The 19,228-nt window shown below is 36.7% G+C and overlaps 1 protein-coding gene across 5 annotated transcripts in view; it reads left to right on the forward strand.

The window, feature by feature from the left end:
* The window catches only part of LOC310917820 (leucine-rich repeat and calponin homology domain-containing protein 2-like), a 39,227-nt gene extending 20,282 nt beyond the window's left edge, over positions 1–18,945 (forward strand). For 2 of the 5 annotated variants that reach the window (XM_083876384.1, XM_083876387.1), the window contains exons 12-21: positions 2,290–2,358; positions 3,651–3,699; positions 4,857–4,973; positions 6,927–6,971; positions 7,367–7,417; positions 8,462–8,519; positions 9,142–9,254; positions 10,327–10,464; positions 10,760–10,837; positions 11,947–18,945. In XM_083876384.1, coding sequence (XP_083732510.1) covers positions 2,290–2,358; positions 3,651–3,699; positions 4,857–4,973; positions 6,927–6,971; positions 7,367–7,417; positions 8,462–8,519; positions 9,142–9,254; positions 10,327–10,464; positions 10,760–10,837; positions 11,947–12,066 — 838 coding nt within the window. In that variant the 3' untranslated portion in view covers positions 12,067–18,945. Of the gene's footprint in view, positions 1–2,289; positions 2,359–3,650; positions 3,700–4,856; positions 4,974–6,926; positions 6,972–7,366; positions 7,418–8,461; positions 8,520–9,141; positions 9,255–10,314; positions 10,465–10,759; positions 10,838–11,946 lie in introns of those variants that run through there. The other 3 variants (XM_083876385.1, XM_083876386.1, XM_083876388.1) reach the window with 3 other exon arrangements.
* The last annotated feature ends 283 nt before the right edge of the window (positions 18,946–19,228 follow it).

Here is a 19,228-nt window from a genome sequence, read left to right on the forward strand (position 1 = left end):
GTGTGCTACCTCTGTAACAACAGAATTGGTGTGATTTGTAGGAATCATAAGTAGGAAATTACTGCAGTTCTAGCACAGGTGTACTGTGCAAGTTGTTAGTTCACAAATCAGCCAGATCATCAGTATTTGGCCCAATAATTGACCTGTACAATAAAAGGTTTGCATTTATTGAGTAATAGTATGAATGGCAACAGTTGCTGAAATTGTTGGACCCTTAACACTACACTTGAGTGTAACTTCTGAACTTGAACTACTTCTGCTTTCATGTTACTCTGCTTTGCATTGTATTCTCAGTAATTAACATGCCTGCAGTGACTCCCCCAACCCCCTTCCAGCTGAACAAATTATTTTGCCAATTTTCTGCAATTCAGTAAATTCAGATTAATTTTCTTCACTATTTTCTTTAGTTAAAAGCTTTCAAGTTCATTATTCCACAGGAAATTGATATTTCTGTAACTGGGCTTGCAACATGTCAGATACTGAACTTACTGTTACTTCCCCATCAATATTGTTCAGTTTTTAAACAGGAACTTTCAAATATTACTGGTTTTGTTTTAGGAAGTATAAGAACATACTTTGTTTAAATAACTTTAGTTCATGATGAACTCAGTCATTAATTCAATACATGTTGCACAGAAATGGTGAAAAGTAGGTGAAAAACATACTTTGAATTATGAAATTATGAAAAACATAATTCTAACATATATATGTTAGAATTAGCTTGAATATTTTTCCTTGCATTTCATATAATAAGTGTAAAAAAGGAATAGCCTATATTATGTACAGTCATTGCATTTACACTACAGTGTCAGTTTTGGTGAAGTGTCACACCAAACTGAGTCTAATTTTTTATTTGTTTATAGTTGTTGCTTGCTACAAAGTCTCACTGGATTTCTCATTGCTCAGTTGAAGACAAAGCTAATTTAAATAGGTTTCTCCATAAAAATAGAGACTTTAAAATAGTAAGTTTATATTCTAGATTGATAGCCCATGCTCAGAATATTTTTTTTTTTTGGTTATATTTTTTTTAGGTGTAGTACAAATTAATTCTGGAATACCCCCTCAAAACTTAGTTTCTGAACACAAAATACAGGAAGCAGACTGAGTGCAGCAGACTGAGTGCAACAGACATTTACAGGCTTAACTTTTACAGGCTTTAACTTTTACAGGCATTTACAGGTTTACAGGCTTAACTTCTCATAATCCCGTTAAACTGAGGATCACACAATGAGAGGTTTATACTGTAAATGAGATTACTGAGCTCCAAGTTATCACAGTAATCAGAGAAGTTTGATTGAAAAATCATCAATCATTTAAAGTTAATGACTGTGCTGCATTACATAATACAGCATAAAAAGGGGCCTGTTTTACTTTCTTCCATTGAATGGTTGGTTGTGTTCTGATTAATACGTTCTAGTTCCTGATATAATTCTGTGTAGACACACTTCCATCACACTTCTGCACATGAAGTCAGTGTCCAAGTGTAATATTGCTACCTTCAAGAGTTCAGAATTTAAGTTCAGGGTGGTGCTTACTTGAAAACATTTAGTTTTAAGTGTTACTGACAGTTTGGTTATTTGTAACACTTAAAACATCCCTAATAGCTCATCATCCTCCTGTGCACACACATATATGTGGTACGTGTTTACTCCAGATGAAAACACCTTTCTGAATCTCTGTAAGTTTAGGCTCTTTTGGCTGTTTACCATTTAGAAAAATGGAATTTCCATTAAATTTGGCATTAAATTTTTCATTTAGTTCTTAGCCTGTGTTTCTCCATTTTCCACCTCACCTGTTTACCTACATTTCGCTTGCACTTGTGGTGTGTGTTTCTCAGTCACCTCCTCATCTGCCCCTCCTGAGTGACATTTTTGTGCTCAGTCTGTCTCTGTCCTTTCTGGTCTGCTTTAGGTTGACTGTCTTTTGTCTTCTGATTTTAATGAACAGTGGGGCCTCTTGTGTTGAGAGCAGCAAGACTTTACACAGGTGTGAGATCACTTGAATTAGTATCTATTTAGGGAGAGAAATAAGAGGAGACTGCATTTTGGTTTGAATTACCACCAAGTTTTGCTTCCTTAAAATACAGAACTTGAAATACTTCAAGAGCTGGAAGTGATACTAAATGGAAGTGGGAATGGGCTTGAATTTCCTATGTGTACACACATTTTAGTTTTATGGAAGATGCCACTTAATGTTCAAAACCTTTTCATTTACAGGAAATGTGATATAGTGAAAGTAACAAATTCTAAGAAAAATGTTTTAAATACTTTTTTTTTTTTTTTATTCTAGGCTCCTTAATCATTCTGTTTCAGTAAACACAAGGAACAGGCCAAAGCAGCCAATGGAATCTGAAAAATGGTATTGATATATTTAAATGTATCACAGCTTTCAATCTTTTACTAGTTTAATTTTTGTTTGTTGTATTACTACTGCCATTTTCTGTCATAATGCTTTTAGCTCATGATGAAATTGAAGCTACAAGAGTAATCTATTCTTGAGCTTCTTTCAGATTAAAAAAAAAAAATCTGTTCTGAGCATTTAGGAAAGTTGATGTTATCCAGAAACAAATTTGTAGATCTGATTCTGGCAGCAATTAATTTCTGTTTCAGACTTCCAATTCCAGTGTGGGAGGTTGTCCCTCCTCCCATAATGATGGTGCTGTGCAGGTGCCTTACCCTTTGTTACAGAGTGGCACTGGAGCTGTGCTAAGGCATCAAAATTCTCCTCCTTGGCAGACCTTCAGTGCTCTTGGGAGCTGCTGGGAGTTCAGCCTGCAGCACCCCTACTGTTTTTGGAGGGTGTATTACTGAGGAATCCACTGTCTGCATGAGCTGTGCTTAGGCTTTTTCTTTGGCTTTAAAAAAGCGCAGTAGTCACACACAAAACAAAGCAAAAAAACTCAAAAACGCCTCAGAAACCATCAATAATCAAAAATATCCAAAGCCTTTTCTTTAGGGAATTGGGGAATGTCCAGACCCCAGTCTGGGGGGAAAAAAGCTGTAACTGCTGGTGGGGTGGGAATGGCTCTGTGCAGTTCAGCTGCACCTCAGGGGAGCATCTTGACCCAGTGCAGCTCCTTCAGGCCCATCCTCTCCTGGCTGTGTCCCCTCTCAGTGGTAGCTGTGGTTTGCACAGCTGGCTGCACACATGTCCTGTGGTTGTGTGACTCATGCTGCAGCTCTAACTTGAAACCTTCCAGGCCTTGCTCACTTACCACAGTTTCTTCTCTCTTCTTCTCTGTCACCTGTTCAAGTGTACACTTCTGTTAGGCTTCTTTATTATAGGGAAATCCAGGAAGAATTAAATTTGCCTTTTCCTTTTTTTGTTAATGAAACAAGCAGATCTGAGACTTAAAACCAAAACAAAACAAACTAAAAAAAATCAAAATTTATCTGAATAAAGTACTGTAGTGTGCAAGACCCATTGTCAAGTTACATTAAGGGAGAGTGAAATATGATTTCAGATTTTAGTTAAGTGATCATGCTTTTAAGCCACATTGTGACATCTTATACAGATGACCAAAAAATACTGTAGTGCTGTAGAGAAGCCACTTTTTAAGGGTTCACTTTCTTTTGATATTTTCAAGTAACTTGTTTTAAAGTACATAAAAAAGTAGTATTCTTCATAATGCCTTTCATCTTACATTTTAGTATCTCAACAAATGAAGTGAATTCCCCAGTGTCCCCATACAGCTGGCAGGTAAATACTCAGATATAAATGTGGTGGCTCTATATTCGGGTGATTTTGTTGTTGTTGTCTGCTTGATTTTGTCTCTATGGCAGAAAACTTTTATGCATTCCTATGGCTGCTTATAGTTCTTGAAGATGTCTTAATTGTGGGGCAAAATATAAACCCTTTGGAGATCTTATGCCTCAATTTGACTTATGTGTAATGGAGGCCTTTTGTTTTAAAAGCATGTGGTACCAAGTTCAAGGTCTTGAAACTAATGAGGCACTAATTTTACTTTCTTGAGTTTAGTATGTCTTTCCATATAAAGGTATTTATATGAAATATTAATATATTATTTATTATATAGTATATAAAATTTATATTATTTATATTATAATATACTATAATGTTTAAGTTGGTTTTTAGATGCAACTTGTAGGTGGGTTGAAGTATGTAGGCCTTTCATTTTCCATTCCTCAAAGAGATGCTTGCATATGACAAAATTGCAGTTACACTGTAGAGAGTACCTTCTTATCTTAATCTGTTAGTTCTCTACAATTGCTTTAAATGCCCTCATATTCCTGTAAGAGGAAACAGTTAGAAATGTTGTGGTACCTAGGAAACAGTCCATTCAGATTGCCTACTTCCAGTTTTTGTAAAGTAGACAGTCATATATATTTATTATTATTTAAGAATCAATCTAGTTTAGCTGTCTTCTCAGTATGTATTGCATAATACAGTATTTTGAAAGAGAGATTTCTCTTCCAGCTTATTCTTTTAGACAGGAACAGCCAACAAATCCTCAAACTGTCTGGTTGTAGCCATCCTTTCTCTGTGTGATGAGTATTCACAGAGAGAAATTAGATGTGCTAGTGACTCACTACACTTGAAACTGGTGTATTTCTGGCAGCCTTTGGTGGTCTCTTAACCTACCTGCAAAATTAGTGTCAGTGCTGAAAAGTGTTATTTTCTGAAGAACAATTTCATAGATTCTTCTGTGAAATACATTTTAGAATTTGAAAAGAAGTAAGTGGTTTCTACCAGAATCTACATTAAGACTGTTAAACTTTCAGGTCACAAAGCTAGATTGAGGCAGGGAAACAATTAACATTTGTAGTTCATAATAATTTGTGCTAACACAAGAAGTATGTTTGCATTTTACATAAAAATATTTCTGACCATTACAGCCTCTGGAAAACCAGAAGGATTTAGTGGATGAGCAGCATTGGCCAGAAACTCAGCCAGTAATTTGGCAGAATGAAGAAAGAAGGAGAAGTAAACAAATTAGAAAAGAGTATTTCAAGGTAATGGGGGAAGTGAGGGTGGGTGACACTTTTTTTTTTTTTTTTTAATAAGAGTAGAAGAAGCTTTAAAACTAAGTAAAGGTAAATCCTCAAAGGTTGTGATGCTTTTAAATTTGCATGTAGCATAATTTTTTATTTGATTCTTTTGATTAATATATATATATATGTAGGTATTTAGGATAGTTTGAGAGTGCAGGAAAATCAAGAGGAAAAAAATTGATCAAAGATTTTGAAATAAAAGAAAGTTCTGGCAAAGCCAAAAACTAATCTTGTCATTGGTCCTCCACCATCTATTTGGAGGGATTTTTATTTAGCTATTTATGTACTTATTTTTAGTGCAAGGAAAATATACATTGTCTTTTTTTTTTTTTTTTTCCAGCATGGTTCTAGGAATGATTTGTGCCTTTTGGGTCTCATGGCATTAGTTTGTATTATAGAAGGAAAATTTTCCCTATTCTCTTGCTGCTGTAGTGTGCACCCTCAGTCAGCAGGTGCCAGTGTCTGCTTTCTGCAGAGCTGAGCAGAAGTTCTGGCAGCACTGGGTAACATTTCTTTTGGGCTCTGTAGAGAAACAGAAGAGTTCTGAGCAGTGCTAGGTTGAATTAAATTTGTCACTTATGAAATTAGTTTCTTGGGTCTTTGCCATCAAACATCTTTGTGACATGCCAGGGAACTTCAAAGAAATTAAATTCTTGGGAGAACAGAGCATGCCATACAGCCCAGATACATTGTTGTGATTACAGAAGCCTTTTTTTTTTTTCCTGAAGAGATTATGGAGTTGTATCCTCTTCTCGGGGTTTTCATCCTGAAATTAACTTTTTACTGCAGCATCAGAGGAGAAAAAGAGAGAGACTTCTAAGTAAAGCAGAATTCAGTTGTTTGCCCGGTTAAAGAGCTGAGCTACCAATACAGAAGTGATTCTTCATCACTGACCAGTTGTGAGCTCTGTGATGGAAGCAGATGCCCTAAATCACATTTCATACAGCTCTAGATGGGTGTCCTAAGGGAATCAAACAGAACAGTAACAGAATACATAACAGAATACACTGTTTCATAGCTGCATTTGCAAACCCAAGGCAAGAAGCCACTGAAAACAGAGCCCCTCTGCCATGGCAAACTGGAAATAAAAATACAAACCAGTGCTGTTGTGAGGAACCTGTGACAGTAGTTGTGTCTTCCTTAGCCTGGATTTGTGTCACATCATGGAGAGGAGTAGCCTGGCCACAAACACCCCACAAACTTAGACTTTGTAGTGGTGATATTTTTAATTTGATCTGCAATGGGCTTTTCCTACTTTTTAGTACACTTGATCTGTTGACAATGAAATAAATTTATTTTTTAAATACCACTTTTATAATTTTTTTCTTCAATTCCTGCTTAATTTCCTCTACTTTTAGCATGATCAGGGAAGTGGGACAGTGATGAAGGCAACACACAACAAATCAGACAGACCTGTGGGAACAGCATTGTCTTAAATACATAAAAGGATGTGATCAGACTTTTAAAATTTAAAGTCAACCTTAATCTTTTTTTTAATTTCATTTTTTACAATGTCAGGTCAGTTCCCTGAAGTCTAAGCAATCTTAGTCACATAAAACATTACAAAAGTAGCTTTCACAGGTTGCATCATTTTTTCTAAGAACTGATGCTTTGTGTAAGCAGTTGTTAAGATCTTTCCACTTGGCTCAGCTGTCACACGCAGAGCTCACATTATAAAAGTGTTTAGTTTTAAAATGCACTTATCTCTTCAACTGATGAAGATCTTGTCTCACCTAGAAATGTCATGTTCTTTCCTGGTTTTTTTTTTTTTTTTTTGCTCTTTTGTTTCTGTAACATGGCTTTTTTCCTCAGGAGCCTCACCAGTAATAAGAACCATCTGAGTGAAAGCAAGCCTTTTAGTTCAAATGAAAACCATGCTTTCATTTTAAAGTAATAATTGTGTGTGTTTTGCAGTATAAGTCTTCCAGAAAGAGTTCAAGTGGAAATGAAAATGATGAGGTGAGATGTAGTAATTGTGTGAAATGTTACAAAATTTATTCTCTTGTCTTTTTTGAAGAAATTAACTTTGCATTCCAAAGCCATAGCAGAAATAACTATTATACTCCTTCATTTGAAAAAAAATGATCATGATTACCTGCTGGGGAGCAGTAGGACATTTGCTTGCTTTGGAAATAGCAAAATTAATTCACCTGTCAAGCAGAGGTGATGTAAAACTGATATTTGACGTAAAGAGCAAACAGTGGTTCCTTGCCTTACATATTTTAAAATTTAGTTGCTGCCAGTTTGTAGCATACTTGACAAATGTTACATGTCTTGTGTATTTCATAATTTCATGTTTCTTGTTCAATCATCATTTTCATTTTTATAATTTCATCTCTTTGATTTCTTTTTAGCAAGACAGTGATAATACTAATGTGTCCCCACAGTCTCCTGTGTCGTCTGAGGTACAAGTTTGTGGGTTTGTTTTTCATTCAACAAACATTTCTTTGTGTTCATTGCTGTCACCAGGTTTTCATGCAGATACAAAGCTGTTTGTTTCCTTTGAAATTGCAATTAGAAGTATTTCATCATAATAAAAATTGCAAAAGAGATAGAAACTGGGGGCAGATATTACAACTTGTTTTACCTTTTACCAGGCAACTCTGACCTCCCCTAGAGTTCTTGTCTGGTTTGAGGAAAGGGGCATTGCTCTGTCTCCATGATCTTTCCTGATGAAAATACTAACGAAACAAAAATCAGATGTGCCAGATTTGATAGGCCTTCCTAAGGAAGAGTGTTTTTCAGGGCACACAGTCACTGAGAGGATTTGAAGTTTATGGTTTAGTACTTTATACATCAGCAGGAACCCAAAGGTGCTGACACTTCTCTGTGAGTTTGATCCTTCTCAGTCCCAGGTGTCACCTTTGGTGCAGCTTCATTGAGGGGTGGCTGTGCTTAGAGTCTCACTGTGAGAGCTCAAAATAACGCAAATATTGTTAGCATTTGCACCTTATGTCAGTAAGGAGCCTGAGAGAGCAGAATTAAAACATCTCCTGGAATGCACTGGAATGAAACAAGGGTATTTCATGTACATACCAAGATACTGAGTGTATTTCTCTTTTGAGATGGTGAAATGAGAAAAACTTGTCTTCATAGTTGGAAGTAGATACTTCCAAAGAAATGCTTTGATGCTAAACATTGGGAGAATATTTGCATCTGCTTACAGCTGGCTTAAACTCTGTTCACAGAATGATTTGCAGTCGTTTGAAATATTTTGCAATAGATTTTATATAATCTGCTGCTGCTTTTCTTTCTCATCATGGCAGTTTTATCTGTATGCAGTAAGATTATGTTCATTCAATTTATTTTATATTGTCCTCTTCAAAAGTCTTCTACAGTTAAGTAGAAGGACTCTCCTTAGGCAAGAATGATTGAAACAGTATCTTGATGGGAACAAAAGTTATTTCTTTTAATGAGTGAAAGAAAACTGACTTTATCTCTTTTAACAGGACTATGAAAGGACAGATAGTAACACTCATGGTCCATTTGGTCTCAAACAAAGGTCAGGTAAGCTGCTATTCTCTAACAGTGTGTTTATTTCCCAGGCTGCAAGAGGCAATGAGCATAGCAGATGTCACAGGACAGCAGCTCATTCAGTTTATTATCACTGCACAGTACTGGGAAAGGCACAGACAGCTGCTTTGGCAAACAAATAATTGGAAACTCCATAAATTACAGGGCTTTTGGGTTTTTTTGGAGGGGTTTGGTTTTTTTGAGTGGTTTTTTTTTTTTTTGAAATCCTTTATTTTGTGCATACTTAGTCACTGTCAAAGTACAGGGAAACAGTACACAGTTGTTCTTAAGGGTTTGATGGCTTAAAGGCTTTCTACTTGATTAAAAGTAAAGCACAATGCAAATACTGTCAATGCTAGATTGAGATTCTTGAAGAAGTAGAGATGGAGTTGCAAGAAGTCAGTTCAGTCTCCATATTTCCTAATTATCCATTTCCACTTAAGTAAAATGATCGCTGCATTTTATTTGAAAGGTGTTTCATTTGCAGCATCTTTTCTAGCAGGATGCTTAAATATATTTGTTCTTAAAAGTTCTGCAGTTTTTTTGCTGGTTTTATCCTCAGTTATAAATCTTTTCCATCTGAATTCTGCTGACTGACCTCCCTGATGTTTGACAGCTTTCAGCCGTGCCTCACGCCAGGACTATGGTGCAGTGGATCCTGGGTTCACCATGAGGAGGAAAATGGAACATTTAAGGGAAGAAAGGGAACAAATCAGACAACTTCGCAGTGTAGGTACCATCACTCCCTGTATGGCTGCAGTGCCTTTAGTTTGCTCTGTACCACAATTTAAACCTTCGTTTTAAAGGCCTCCAAATTGTTGCAGTTGTACAAGGACATCCCTTGTAGTGGTATTTCTTCCTAAGGAATTTCATCTAACAGGCTACACTGGTGTCTGTTGGGGTCCAACCAAAATACCAGCTGGGAATTAGTTGGGGTTGTTTTCTTTCTAAAAAAAAAGTGAAATGAATTTTTTTTCTCCTGAAGTTTTAAATTTTCCTAGGGAGACAGTAAATCTGCCAAATGCTTTTTGAGTGTAGAAAGTTGCTACAAATTTCAGAATCCTGAATGAGATCTACACTTCATATTTCCTGTAAATTGTTTTTTGTGCAGTTCTGTTTTCAAGGCATTCATCAGTTAGAGTTAACTAAATCATAGCTGCTCTGCTTTCCAGGGCAGTGCTGGTTTGTGGTGTGACTTCTATGAAGGGTGTTTTTTTTGTCCAGTTCACCTCCTGAGCAGTGATTTTTCCCTGGGGTGGGAAAAATCATTGTTTGCCTTCTCTGTTTTGGGCCCTTGGCCACCCCAGCTGAACTTTCTTCTGTACAAATAGCCTTTCCCACAGCTGTGTTCCCTTTTTCTTTTCCTCATAAAATCCTGTATGGTTTCAACTGACAGATTCTGCCCTCTAAGCACTGATGACATACTCAACATAACACTTCTGTCCTTAAGTTCTGTGCTTCCTGTTCTGAGCAGTGAGTTTGTTGTATGTACTTGAGAGCTCTGTGTTCTGGTTATTGATGGTATATAATGTCTTTTTCAATGTATGATGTTGTGTCATTTAAAAAAACCCCTCAAAATACCATAAACCACAAGAAAAACCCAACAATACAAACAAAAGGAATACAGGGTCTTCAAGGAGAAAAGGATGTTTACACTGACTGAAGTGTAAATTTATTCTGTTTACTTCACTTCAGCATTAAAATATTCCTTTTAAACATCTACACGCTTCAAAATTCCCTGGATATAAAATGAAAAACACAGCTAATGTTGAGAGTAACTCACTTACAGCCTTTTTCCTAGAATCTTGAATCCAGGTTGAAGGTGATTTTGCCAGATGACATTGGGGCAGCGTTGATGGACGGGGTGGTTCTTTGCCATTTAGCCAACCACATAAGGCCACGCTCTGTCGCCAGCATTCACGTCCCATCGCCAGCAGTGGTAAGCCTTAAATCATTTGTCTCATTTTTGGTGCATCTTACACAAAAACAGTTTAGGATTTTGGTACTAAAGCATCGTGACTCATGTTTACTGCATTAATTTGCTGCATTACTCATTTCAGTTTTTCTGGAAGAAGCATTAAACGAGGCTCAGAAGTTTAGTTTAAGAGCTGTTTGCCTCATACTGAGTCTTCATAGAGTGTGTCTTGTGTTTTAGTAACTGTAAGTGAATTTACATCACAAATACACCCTCCTTCATGAGTGTCTGATGAAGATGTAATATCCTGTCTTCACAGCCTAAACTCAGCATGGCAAAGTGCCGAAGAAATGTTGAAAACTTTCTTGATGCTTGTAAAAAACTGGGCGTTCCACAGGTACAGCAATTGCTTTGATTTATTATTAACCACAGAAAACATCAGCAAATACTGAGTTTGGGGGGTTAGGGGAGCTCTGCCATTGACCAGAGAACTTGAAGATCTGAAGAGAAATTCCATTCCAGGCTTATGGGCTGAACTTGAGGAAGCCACTTTAGGGTTTCTAGGAAGTTCTTAATAGCAAAAATAGTACTGACATCCAAAATATATTGTAATCTAAACAAAGGAATGGCCTTGAGAGGGTGATGTTTTCTTACTTGAAAGTCTTGAGTTTAGTAACTTGCTTTGGCAGGAATTCAGTCTGCCTAGGAAATATCCAGCACTTGCAGAAATCTGTAGCCTGAATGATTGGCTGTCTTTTGTAGCATGGCTGTAGTTGCAGCCCGTTACTTGTGCTTCTGTTGCCCAAGTTTATCCTCTTACCTCCTTTCATGAGGGGGGAAGAAACCTAAAAATTCAATCATTTCCTGCGTATTATGAGACAAAAAATTCCCTCGATCTTCTTTAGTGCAAGAAGGAAATTAGTTGATGGATTTAGAAGCTGGTTTACTGCTCTGCCATAGCTTCTGTCTCACATAGAGCCACAGGCCGTACAGAAGCTGGAGGTGCTGAGATTCACCTCGTGAATCACTTGTAACACCAGCTGGCAGTTGGGAAGATTGTCCAGCTTGTGCTGCATTTTGAGACTGAATGATGGCTTTCTTAGAGAATGGCTCATTATCGAGTCTCTCAGGACTTCTAAGTTACCCCAAGGGAAAGATTGGTAATAAGTCTGCAAAAGGGGAAGGGGAAAGGACGACACTGAGCCAACAGCACCCATCAGTTTTGTTTTCCTTACTCTGCTTATGAAAAGAAAGTGCTTTGCTTTATGAATTTAGCAATCTTTTGTGTATCTTCTGACACTGTCATAGTTCAACACTTTAAACAAATCATAACTAGAATAACTTCTGCCCATTTTGTTGTGGTAGAGAACAGCGTGTGATATTTAAGGCCAAAGGTGTTTTCTCTGCAACTTTTTTCCTGGGGTGTGTGGCTTCAGAGAATGTGTTTGTTCCCCACCTTGAGGACCAAGGCATGGAACTGGTTCAGTGCCCTGTGTTCTTTTGCAGGAGAGACTTTGCTTGCCTCATCACATTCTGGAGGAAAGGGGTCTGGTGAAGGTTGGCCTCACAGTTCAAGCTCTGCTGGAGTTGCCTGCGTTGAAAGTGTCTCAGCTCTCCTCCATGTGACACGACTCCTTGGCAGGCAGGCAGCTTCCCCTTGCTCTGTGGATAAGGATTGCTCTGAGGCACTTCAGCCTCCTACACAGGAACACCCAAGCCATCAAAAACTAAACCCTGTCCAGATGCTGTGGAGAGCCTTACCTTGGAGTTGTGTGTGAAAACCTTGGAGTCAGTTCACAGTTAAAAGAACATAACCATCCTTTTTCTTTTTTATTTTTTTTTTCTTTTGCAATTGGATGTACAAAGAGAACATGGCAGCATCTAGTTCTCTTTCTAGTTAAGTTAAAAGCTGCCATTTAACATCTCAGTGTTAGAGTTAAATGCTGGATTTCTTTTTTTTTTTTTACATTGAAAGTGTTGCTTGAATTATTTTGGAAAGTACAAAGCACACTCCCTCCTCTGTCACTTTAATTTTTTGAGTCAATCATTTGATTTAAAGATAAGACAAAAATGTAGCGATGCTATGATGGTAAAAATGTGAGCAACTGATCACTTGTAATCCCCTTTCACTCTCTGAAAGCTTAATATTTCTTTGTTTTTTGCACTCCTGATTGTAACTTACGCACTTCTGACATTGCCAGTATTGAGTCTGAGTGTCTGGTGATTACACGGAACAGGACACAGTGAGAAAAGGACACAGTTTATTGAGTTTTTCCAGTCTTCTAGGTTGGTGCCAAATATTTTTTTTTCAGTTGTACTGTAGATTGTTTACCTGTGAAGTGCCTGTGTAATTGATAACTCTTAATAGTCTTAAACATTTTTGAGATTTCTTTGTTTAAAATAGATAAAATGGAAATTTTTTAATATTTTAATAGTTTTTTTGTAAAATCAGTATGTGAAGATTTAAGTAATACTTCACATTTTTGATGTTGGGTGTTTTAAGTTTGTTGCACAATTTAATTGGTTATTTGTTGTCTAATAGAAAATACTGTAAATACTTTTTATTTATGATATTTAATTTGATAATACCTAATTACTTTTGGTTTTAATGTATTGTTGGACAAAAACAAAGTTGTCTACTTTGCTTTGTTTGGGACAAACAAATACACATGATGAATCAGACATGAGGACTAGTGATTCATACAGAGAAATTTAGGACATTTTGATAAAACTGCCAAAATCTCAGGTTTACGCTGTGATGTTCAGGATTTTGTGTAATTGCTCCTGATCTCACGTTACATTTTTACAACAGGTATATCCATAATTTAGCTGGGAAGTATCAGTGTTTATCTTTTTAGTGTTTGCAGGGTTTATTGTGTAATTTACATGAGCGTGGCATTAGCACACAGGTCAGTTTGTACAAATGTCACTGTGCTGAGACATTGAATCCATTGATAAATGGGGAAACGAAACATTTCCACTGTGGTGGTTTTTGGAAACTTCTGAGTTCATGTGTTTGCTTCTGCACAAATTCTTGGTGTTTTGAGAACACTTTGAAACCGTTCACAGTTGAGTTGTTCTCAAAACAAATTGCAAATAATTCCATAATTTTGGTAGTAGATCTGTTTGTATTGGTTTGTTCTTCATGAATAGGTAGCTCAATTAAAAAAATGTTTTGACTGCCACAGATGTTCTATTTCAGGCTAAGTTATTTTCAGTTGAGGGATAGGTTTGCCAAGTGTGTGACAAGATTTGATTCTGTTATTTTCAATTGATCAAGACCCCTTGTGAGATCATTCATAAAATAATGAGGGAGGAGTATTGTCTCTTCCTTCTACCATAGTCCCTATAGGCAATAGGTGACAGGAAAAATAACCTTTTTCTGATTATAAGCTTAAAAATGCCATTTATTTTTAAATCCATTGAAATAAATTAGTGTACATGTAATAGTTAAAATCCACTATTGTTCATATAGTGTTGTCTTAAAACACAGCTTATGGAGAGGCTGGTGTATAAATTAATTTGCAAAGTCCTAGATATAAATCTTAGGTTAGATAAATATGTGTTTAGGGAAACTGGATTGCTTTGACATTTGAAATCCTGTATTACAAATCTATCTCTAATTGGTTCTTGTATCTCTTCTTAATGATTATTTTAACAATTTCAGTTTATTTTCATTTAAGGCACTATCTGAAAAGTCATGCAAAAACTAATGAAAAAGTTATAATTCACTAAGCAAAATGCTTGCCTGCTACATTTAAAAAACCCAGCCCCTCAAAGAGAATAAATCCTTTTCATTTCATTGATGTTGTCAGCCCCTCCAGGAGAGCAAGTCCTTGTCTTTTATTTCACTGTTTTACTACCAGAGCCAAGTTCTAGTTCAGTGTTAGCCATGGAGGTGCTGACTATAAATTGTCACTTTTAGTTATCTGAAAACTGATCTCCACTGCTATTTCACTGCCATATTTAAAAACATTTTCTGATCTTAAGGTAACATTTTTCCTTCTTGAACTAATTTTATTAAGTTACATCACAGTGTAAACATTAAGAATTCCCTTGATGTAGTATGGCAGGTGCTGACTTCTTAGGGGTTTTTCACACTCCTAAGCTGAAAACTGGATATAAACTTATGTACTCATTTTAAACTGAAAACTACTAAAACAACTTTTTTTTCTCTTTTTTAGTACTCTGCAGTTCTTCCCCACAGACTTGCTTGTAACAGTCTTGCTTTGCCATTCCTTGGAAATTACTACTGTGGCTGCATTCTTGCTTATGGGGAAAGATAATCATCATTCTTCCAGGGCTTCCCTTTTAGCATGGCAAAGATTAAAGCCTTCAAGTATACCCCTAGGAGCAGTCTGAGAAAAGATCCACTGTGCTTGGATGAATCTTTTTCTCATCTCTAACTGCTTTTACAAATAATAATAATAATAATCTAAAGCCTTGCTAACATTGGCTGGTACCCATTGTGATTTCTTTAAGAGTAATTTCAAAAATGATGCTAAAAAGATTTGAATTTTCAGTTTTCATTTTCAAGTAGCCTATGAAAATAGTTGTGTCTTCTCTGTTCAGGAATTTCCATAGTCTTCCCCTTTCTCCCTTTCCTTTTGATTCCCAGCATTTTACTTATTTCTGTTCATTCTCAGGTCTAGTGCATTGATGTTGTTGGTTACCCTGGGCCACTTTTCTCCTTCCTCTTTAATGTTTTTAAAAAATTGTTCCAGTGACATTGGCGAGCTATTGTGATTCCAGAATCCCTGCTCCAAACATTCCCAGTGTTTGAAAAAGCCTTTTTCCATTTTGTTTAGGATGTGATGCCATTACACAGTACCTGATACAGCTGATAGGGTAGTTAAAAACAGAGGCTCAGTTCCTGTTGCACTTGTCCTATTTTCACTTACAGCATGAAGAAAAGTCAACATTAAAAGCTTTAGGAAGATGCATTAAATTTTCCTAATAAACTTTGCAATAATGTGGCCTGAACTGTAAATTCCAGAGTGAATCAGCATAGTGGCAGGGCTTCTGGCCTTGTGTATTTTTCTGTGTTTTATGTCACTGGATGCAGTATGTCACACATGACTGATCTTTCTCTTGAGCAATAATGTCCCAGATGTGGTGAGGTCTTAAAGCAGTGACAGTAAAATAATCCTTGTGAAGTGTGGTGTCTTCCCAGAGAATATCTCAGAAATGCTTTACATCTTCTCCAGCCCTGCTGATCTGGTGTGCTCACTGGGGCTCTGCTGGGGGTGCAGAAACCATCCAGACCCCTGCATCTGCATCCAAATATAACCAAAAACTATGAGCATAAAATAGGGGAGGAATAGATTTAAAACAATAAACAACTGACATGAATCATAAGTTGTTTGGTTTTGTTTGTTTGTTTGTTTGTTTGTTTGTTTTTTTTTTTTTTTTTTTTTTTTTTTGTTTTTTTTTGTTTTGTTTTTTTTTTTTTTTTTTTTTTTTTTTTTGTAATACTAGCCTTTACTGAAGTCAAGGCAAGTTTTATCCTTGACTTAGTAGATTCTCACCTTTTTGATTTGTGGAACACCTGAGCTGGAGACCATGACAAACATGGTTTAAACTTGTTTGACGCTAGCAAACTTTAGTATCAGATTCTTGACTTGAAAAAAATGACCCCTGGTAAGTCAAATGAAGTCTAAAATGTTATGTGGATTAATTTAATAAAAATTTTCTGGTAAGCCAAACAGTATTTAGATGGTAGGAAAACTTATATTGAAGTGAGGTGGGAAGGTGTGTTACCTCAATAAAATTGTAGGTGAGGACAACCATTAGGTTTTTACTGCACTAAGAATTTTATTTCAAATCCTATATCATTTAGTGGCAGTCTCCTCAGATTTTGACATAAATCTGTAGCCAAATCCAAACGAAAATGAAGACATCTATTTTCACTAAATGGAACTTTCATGTGCCCTCTTGGTACTGAAGAGAAGGACGAAGGTCTGGCACTTCTTCCTTTTGCTGATTCCTTAAATGTTTATGTGAAAAGTTGATTCCACTGATTTCAAATCAAAGCAACTTGTGGGAATTTTTAAGCATGTCTGGAGATAGATGTGGTTTGGTGTTGGCAAATCAAACATCACTTTTCCCTCACCAAGTCAGGCTAATGTCTGTTTCTGTTAGAGGATCTCTACTTGAAAAGCAAAAGCAAATAAACACATCCCAACACACACAAATTCGGAATTAAGAAAATGTCATTAAGCAATGGAAAGGCAAAGTAGAGTTGTCCAAGAAGAGAGTGCTCTGAGTTATTTCATGTTGAGTCACTTCACCAGGAAATGCCTTCAGTCTTGGTAAAGAAGGACGTGTTCTGTAGCTGAGGGATGAGGATCCTGAGCTTTCAGTAGAGCTTAGAACAAGGAATTTACCATCTTTGTGTTCCCAGAGCCTGTTTGGTGTGGCCAGCCGTGTCCCAGTGCTGCAGGAACCATGGCTGATGGTGCAGGGAGGGCTGGGCAGGGAACCTGGTGTGTGCCACTGGTGATCCCCTGCCTTTGTGCCAGTGAGGTCTGTGCAGGACAGCTGCTGACACAGACACCTCCTTGCTCTTACAGAGATGCTGCAGCCTGAGCAAAACCACCAAGTGATAACTGGAGAGTAATCAGTAATAGATATTCACCAATATTTAACTTTCACCAGCAGTGGGTGAGGTAGTGAGGCAGAGGAAGCTTTTCCATGAGGGAATGCAACCACTATTGCTGGGTCTGTTCCATATGCAGCACACTGGGTCAGGGGTAATTCATTTACAGACACAGGGAAAGGTGAACTGTCTGTTCTTAGTGAGCAGCGTTATAGTATAGGTTTGATTTGTAAAATACAAAGATAATTTCTCTTTCCCTGTGAAGAAACTTGTGCTGATCTTCATTGCTTCAATAGAGAATATATTGCATTTTAATTTAAACTTGCCACTGCACAGGAGCGGTTCTGGCTCCTGTGTTTGTTACATAATAAAATGCCCTTTGCTTTATTTGTCTTTAAGTATTTCACATAGTACAATTTTGGCAACATGATTTTAAAATTGTGGTTATATGAAGTGTTTGTTCCCTCATTGGGTTTGATCATTATTTTTTCAGCATGAGAGGCAAAGGGCAGCAAAATTGCTGCTACCTGGTCAGTTTCTAGGGAAGGAACACCAGTTACCATAAAATGAAATCTAACCAATCATTTTTAGCTTCAGATTATATATAGCTAATTGCGTTTTCAAAAAAAAAAAAAAAATCAGAGTGTTTTTTTACATTTTAGCATCCTAATCTTAAAACAAGCAAAAACCAAAAACTTTTTCCATGGCTGCTCTAGTATCTTAGGGAATTCTAAAGGAGAAGAGTGGCTTAGACTGACAGAAAAATCTAATTGTTTTGGAAAAATCTTGATTTTGGCAGTGTTAAATTTACAGTTGAACTTGATCCATTTAAAGTTTTTTCCAGCTTAAATAAGTCTATGATTGTAAGGCTTCAGTGAGACCAGAATTTCCCTCCAAAGTTTTGTAACTCAGTTTCTGCATAAATTCAGTCGTTCAGAGTAAATTCTTGGCACTAAGGAGGGTTTCCTCACTTCATTCAAAGTTCTGTGAAATAAGGCAAGCATAACTTTTTTTCCATCATAGTTTATAAAGGCAGATTGTAAAATAGAGAATATTTGGAAATACCACAAGGATACTTTTTATGCTTTGTTTCATTTTAAAACGAGCGACCCAGTGCAATACTTCCAAAATTACTCTATTTGTGTATGGTTTGGTAGTGCCATACCTGGCACAGGAACTTGCAGTAACTGCTCAGTATTAATCCATATTCTGAGGCTGTGCAGGACTCCTCAGTGCAGCTGTTGATGCAGCTGTGTTTGCTGAGGGGATATGAAACCTGAATTACTCCTGCAGCCACGGGAATTCCTGGCTGTGGCAGCAGCAAGACAAGGCTGAGATTGATTCTCACACAGGTGGAGGGAAAAAGGATGGGTTGGTGGAATACACTGGGAGTAATGCAAATATTTTTTACTATTTTGGAATGTCTAGAACAATGAAAATGTGATTGCTTTACAGTTATCATTCAGTTGGTATTCAGTTATTTTATTTTGTAACTTGTGGTTATAAAACTCAAAAGATGCAAGGTAACCAAATGGTCAACATGTAAATGTGTGCAGGATGTGGCAAAAGTAGTTCTGAGGGCACAACAGGAGAGTGATCATTAAAAAATAGATGCTTAAATTGTGTATATACTTGCAAAATTTTTGATAGTGCATTTCATGATTTTGCATTTCATGTTCTTGTAAAGTGCATCTTTCATACTTTTGAAGATTGTCTACTTGTACTATACTGTATTAAGCCTTTTTTCAGGATTTCCATTATTGCTGGAGCTTCCAACATACATGTTACTTTCTTACTGTTACTTTTTTTTTGTAAATAGTGTTTTGTATTAAATTTGCATGGATGAAACCCACATTTCCAAAACCAGTGTACATAACGCTGTGTATAAAATACAAACTGTTTCATAATTTTCATGTAGTCAAGTTATTCAATTTGATTTCATTTCAGTTTATATATTTGTAGTAAATAATGAGAATTTGTTGTATGTTCTCTTAAATGTCTGTGTTGTCATTTTGATAGATAAGTGACCTGCCTCATTATGTCAGGAGATGCATCCTCTGACAAAAAAAAAAAGCAAAGCTGACTCCTGTTCAGGGAAGTAGGTCACATCCACATCTGAAGTATTGTTGGGATTTCAGTTTTGACCAGCAGTGATGAGAATATATGAGGATCAAGATGCCCTCACTTGTA

This window comes from Zosterops lateralis (genome assembly GCF_965231275.1).
Source record: "Zosterops lateralis genome assembly, chromosome: 21".
In the NCBI taxonomy this organism is placed as follows: domain Eukaryota; kingdom Metazoa; phylum Chordata; class Aves; order Passeriformes; family Zosteropidae; genus Zosterops; species Zosterops lateralis.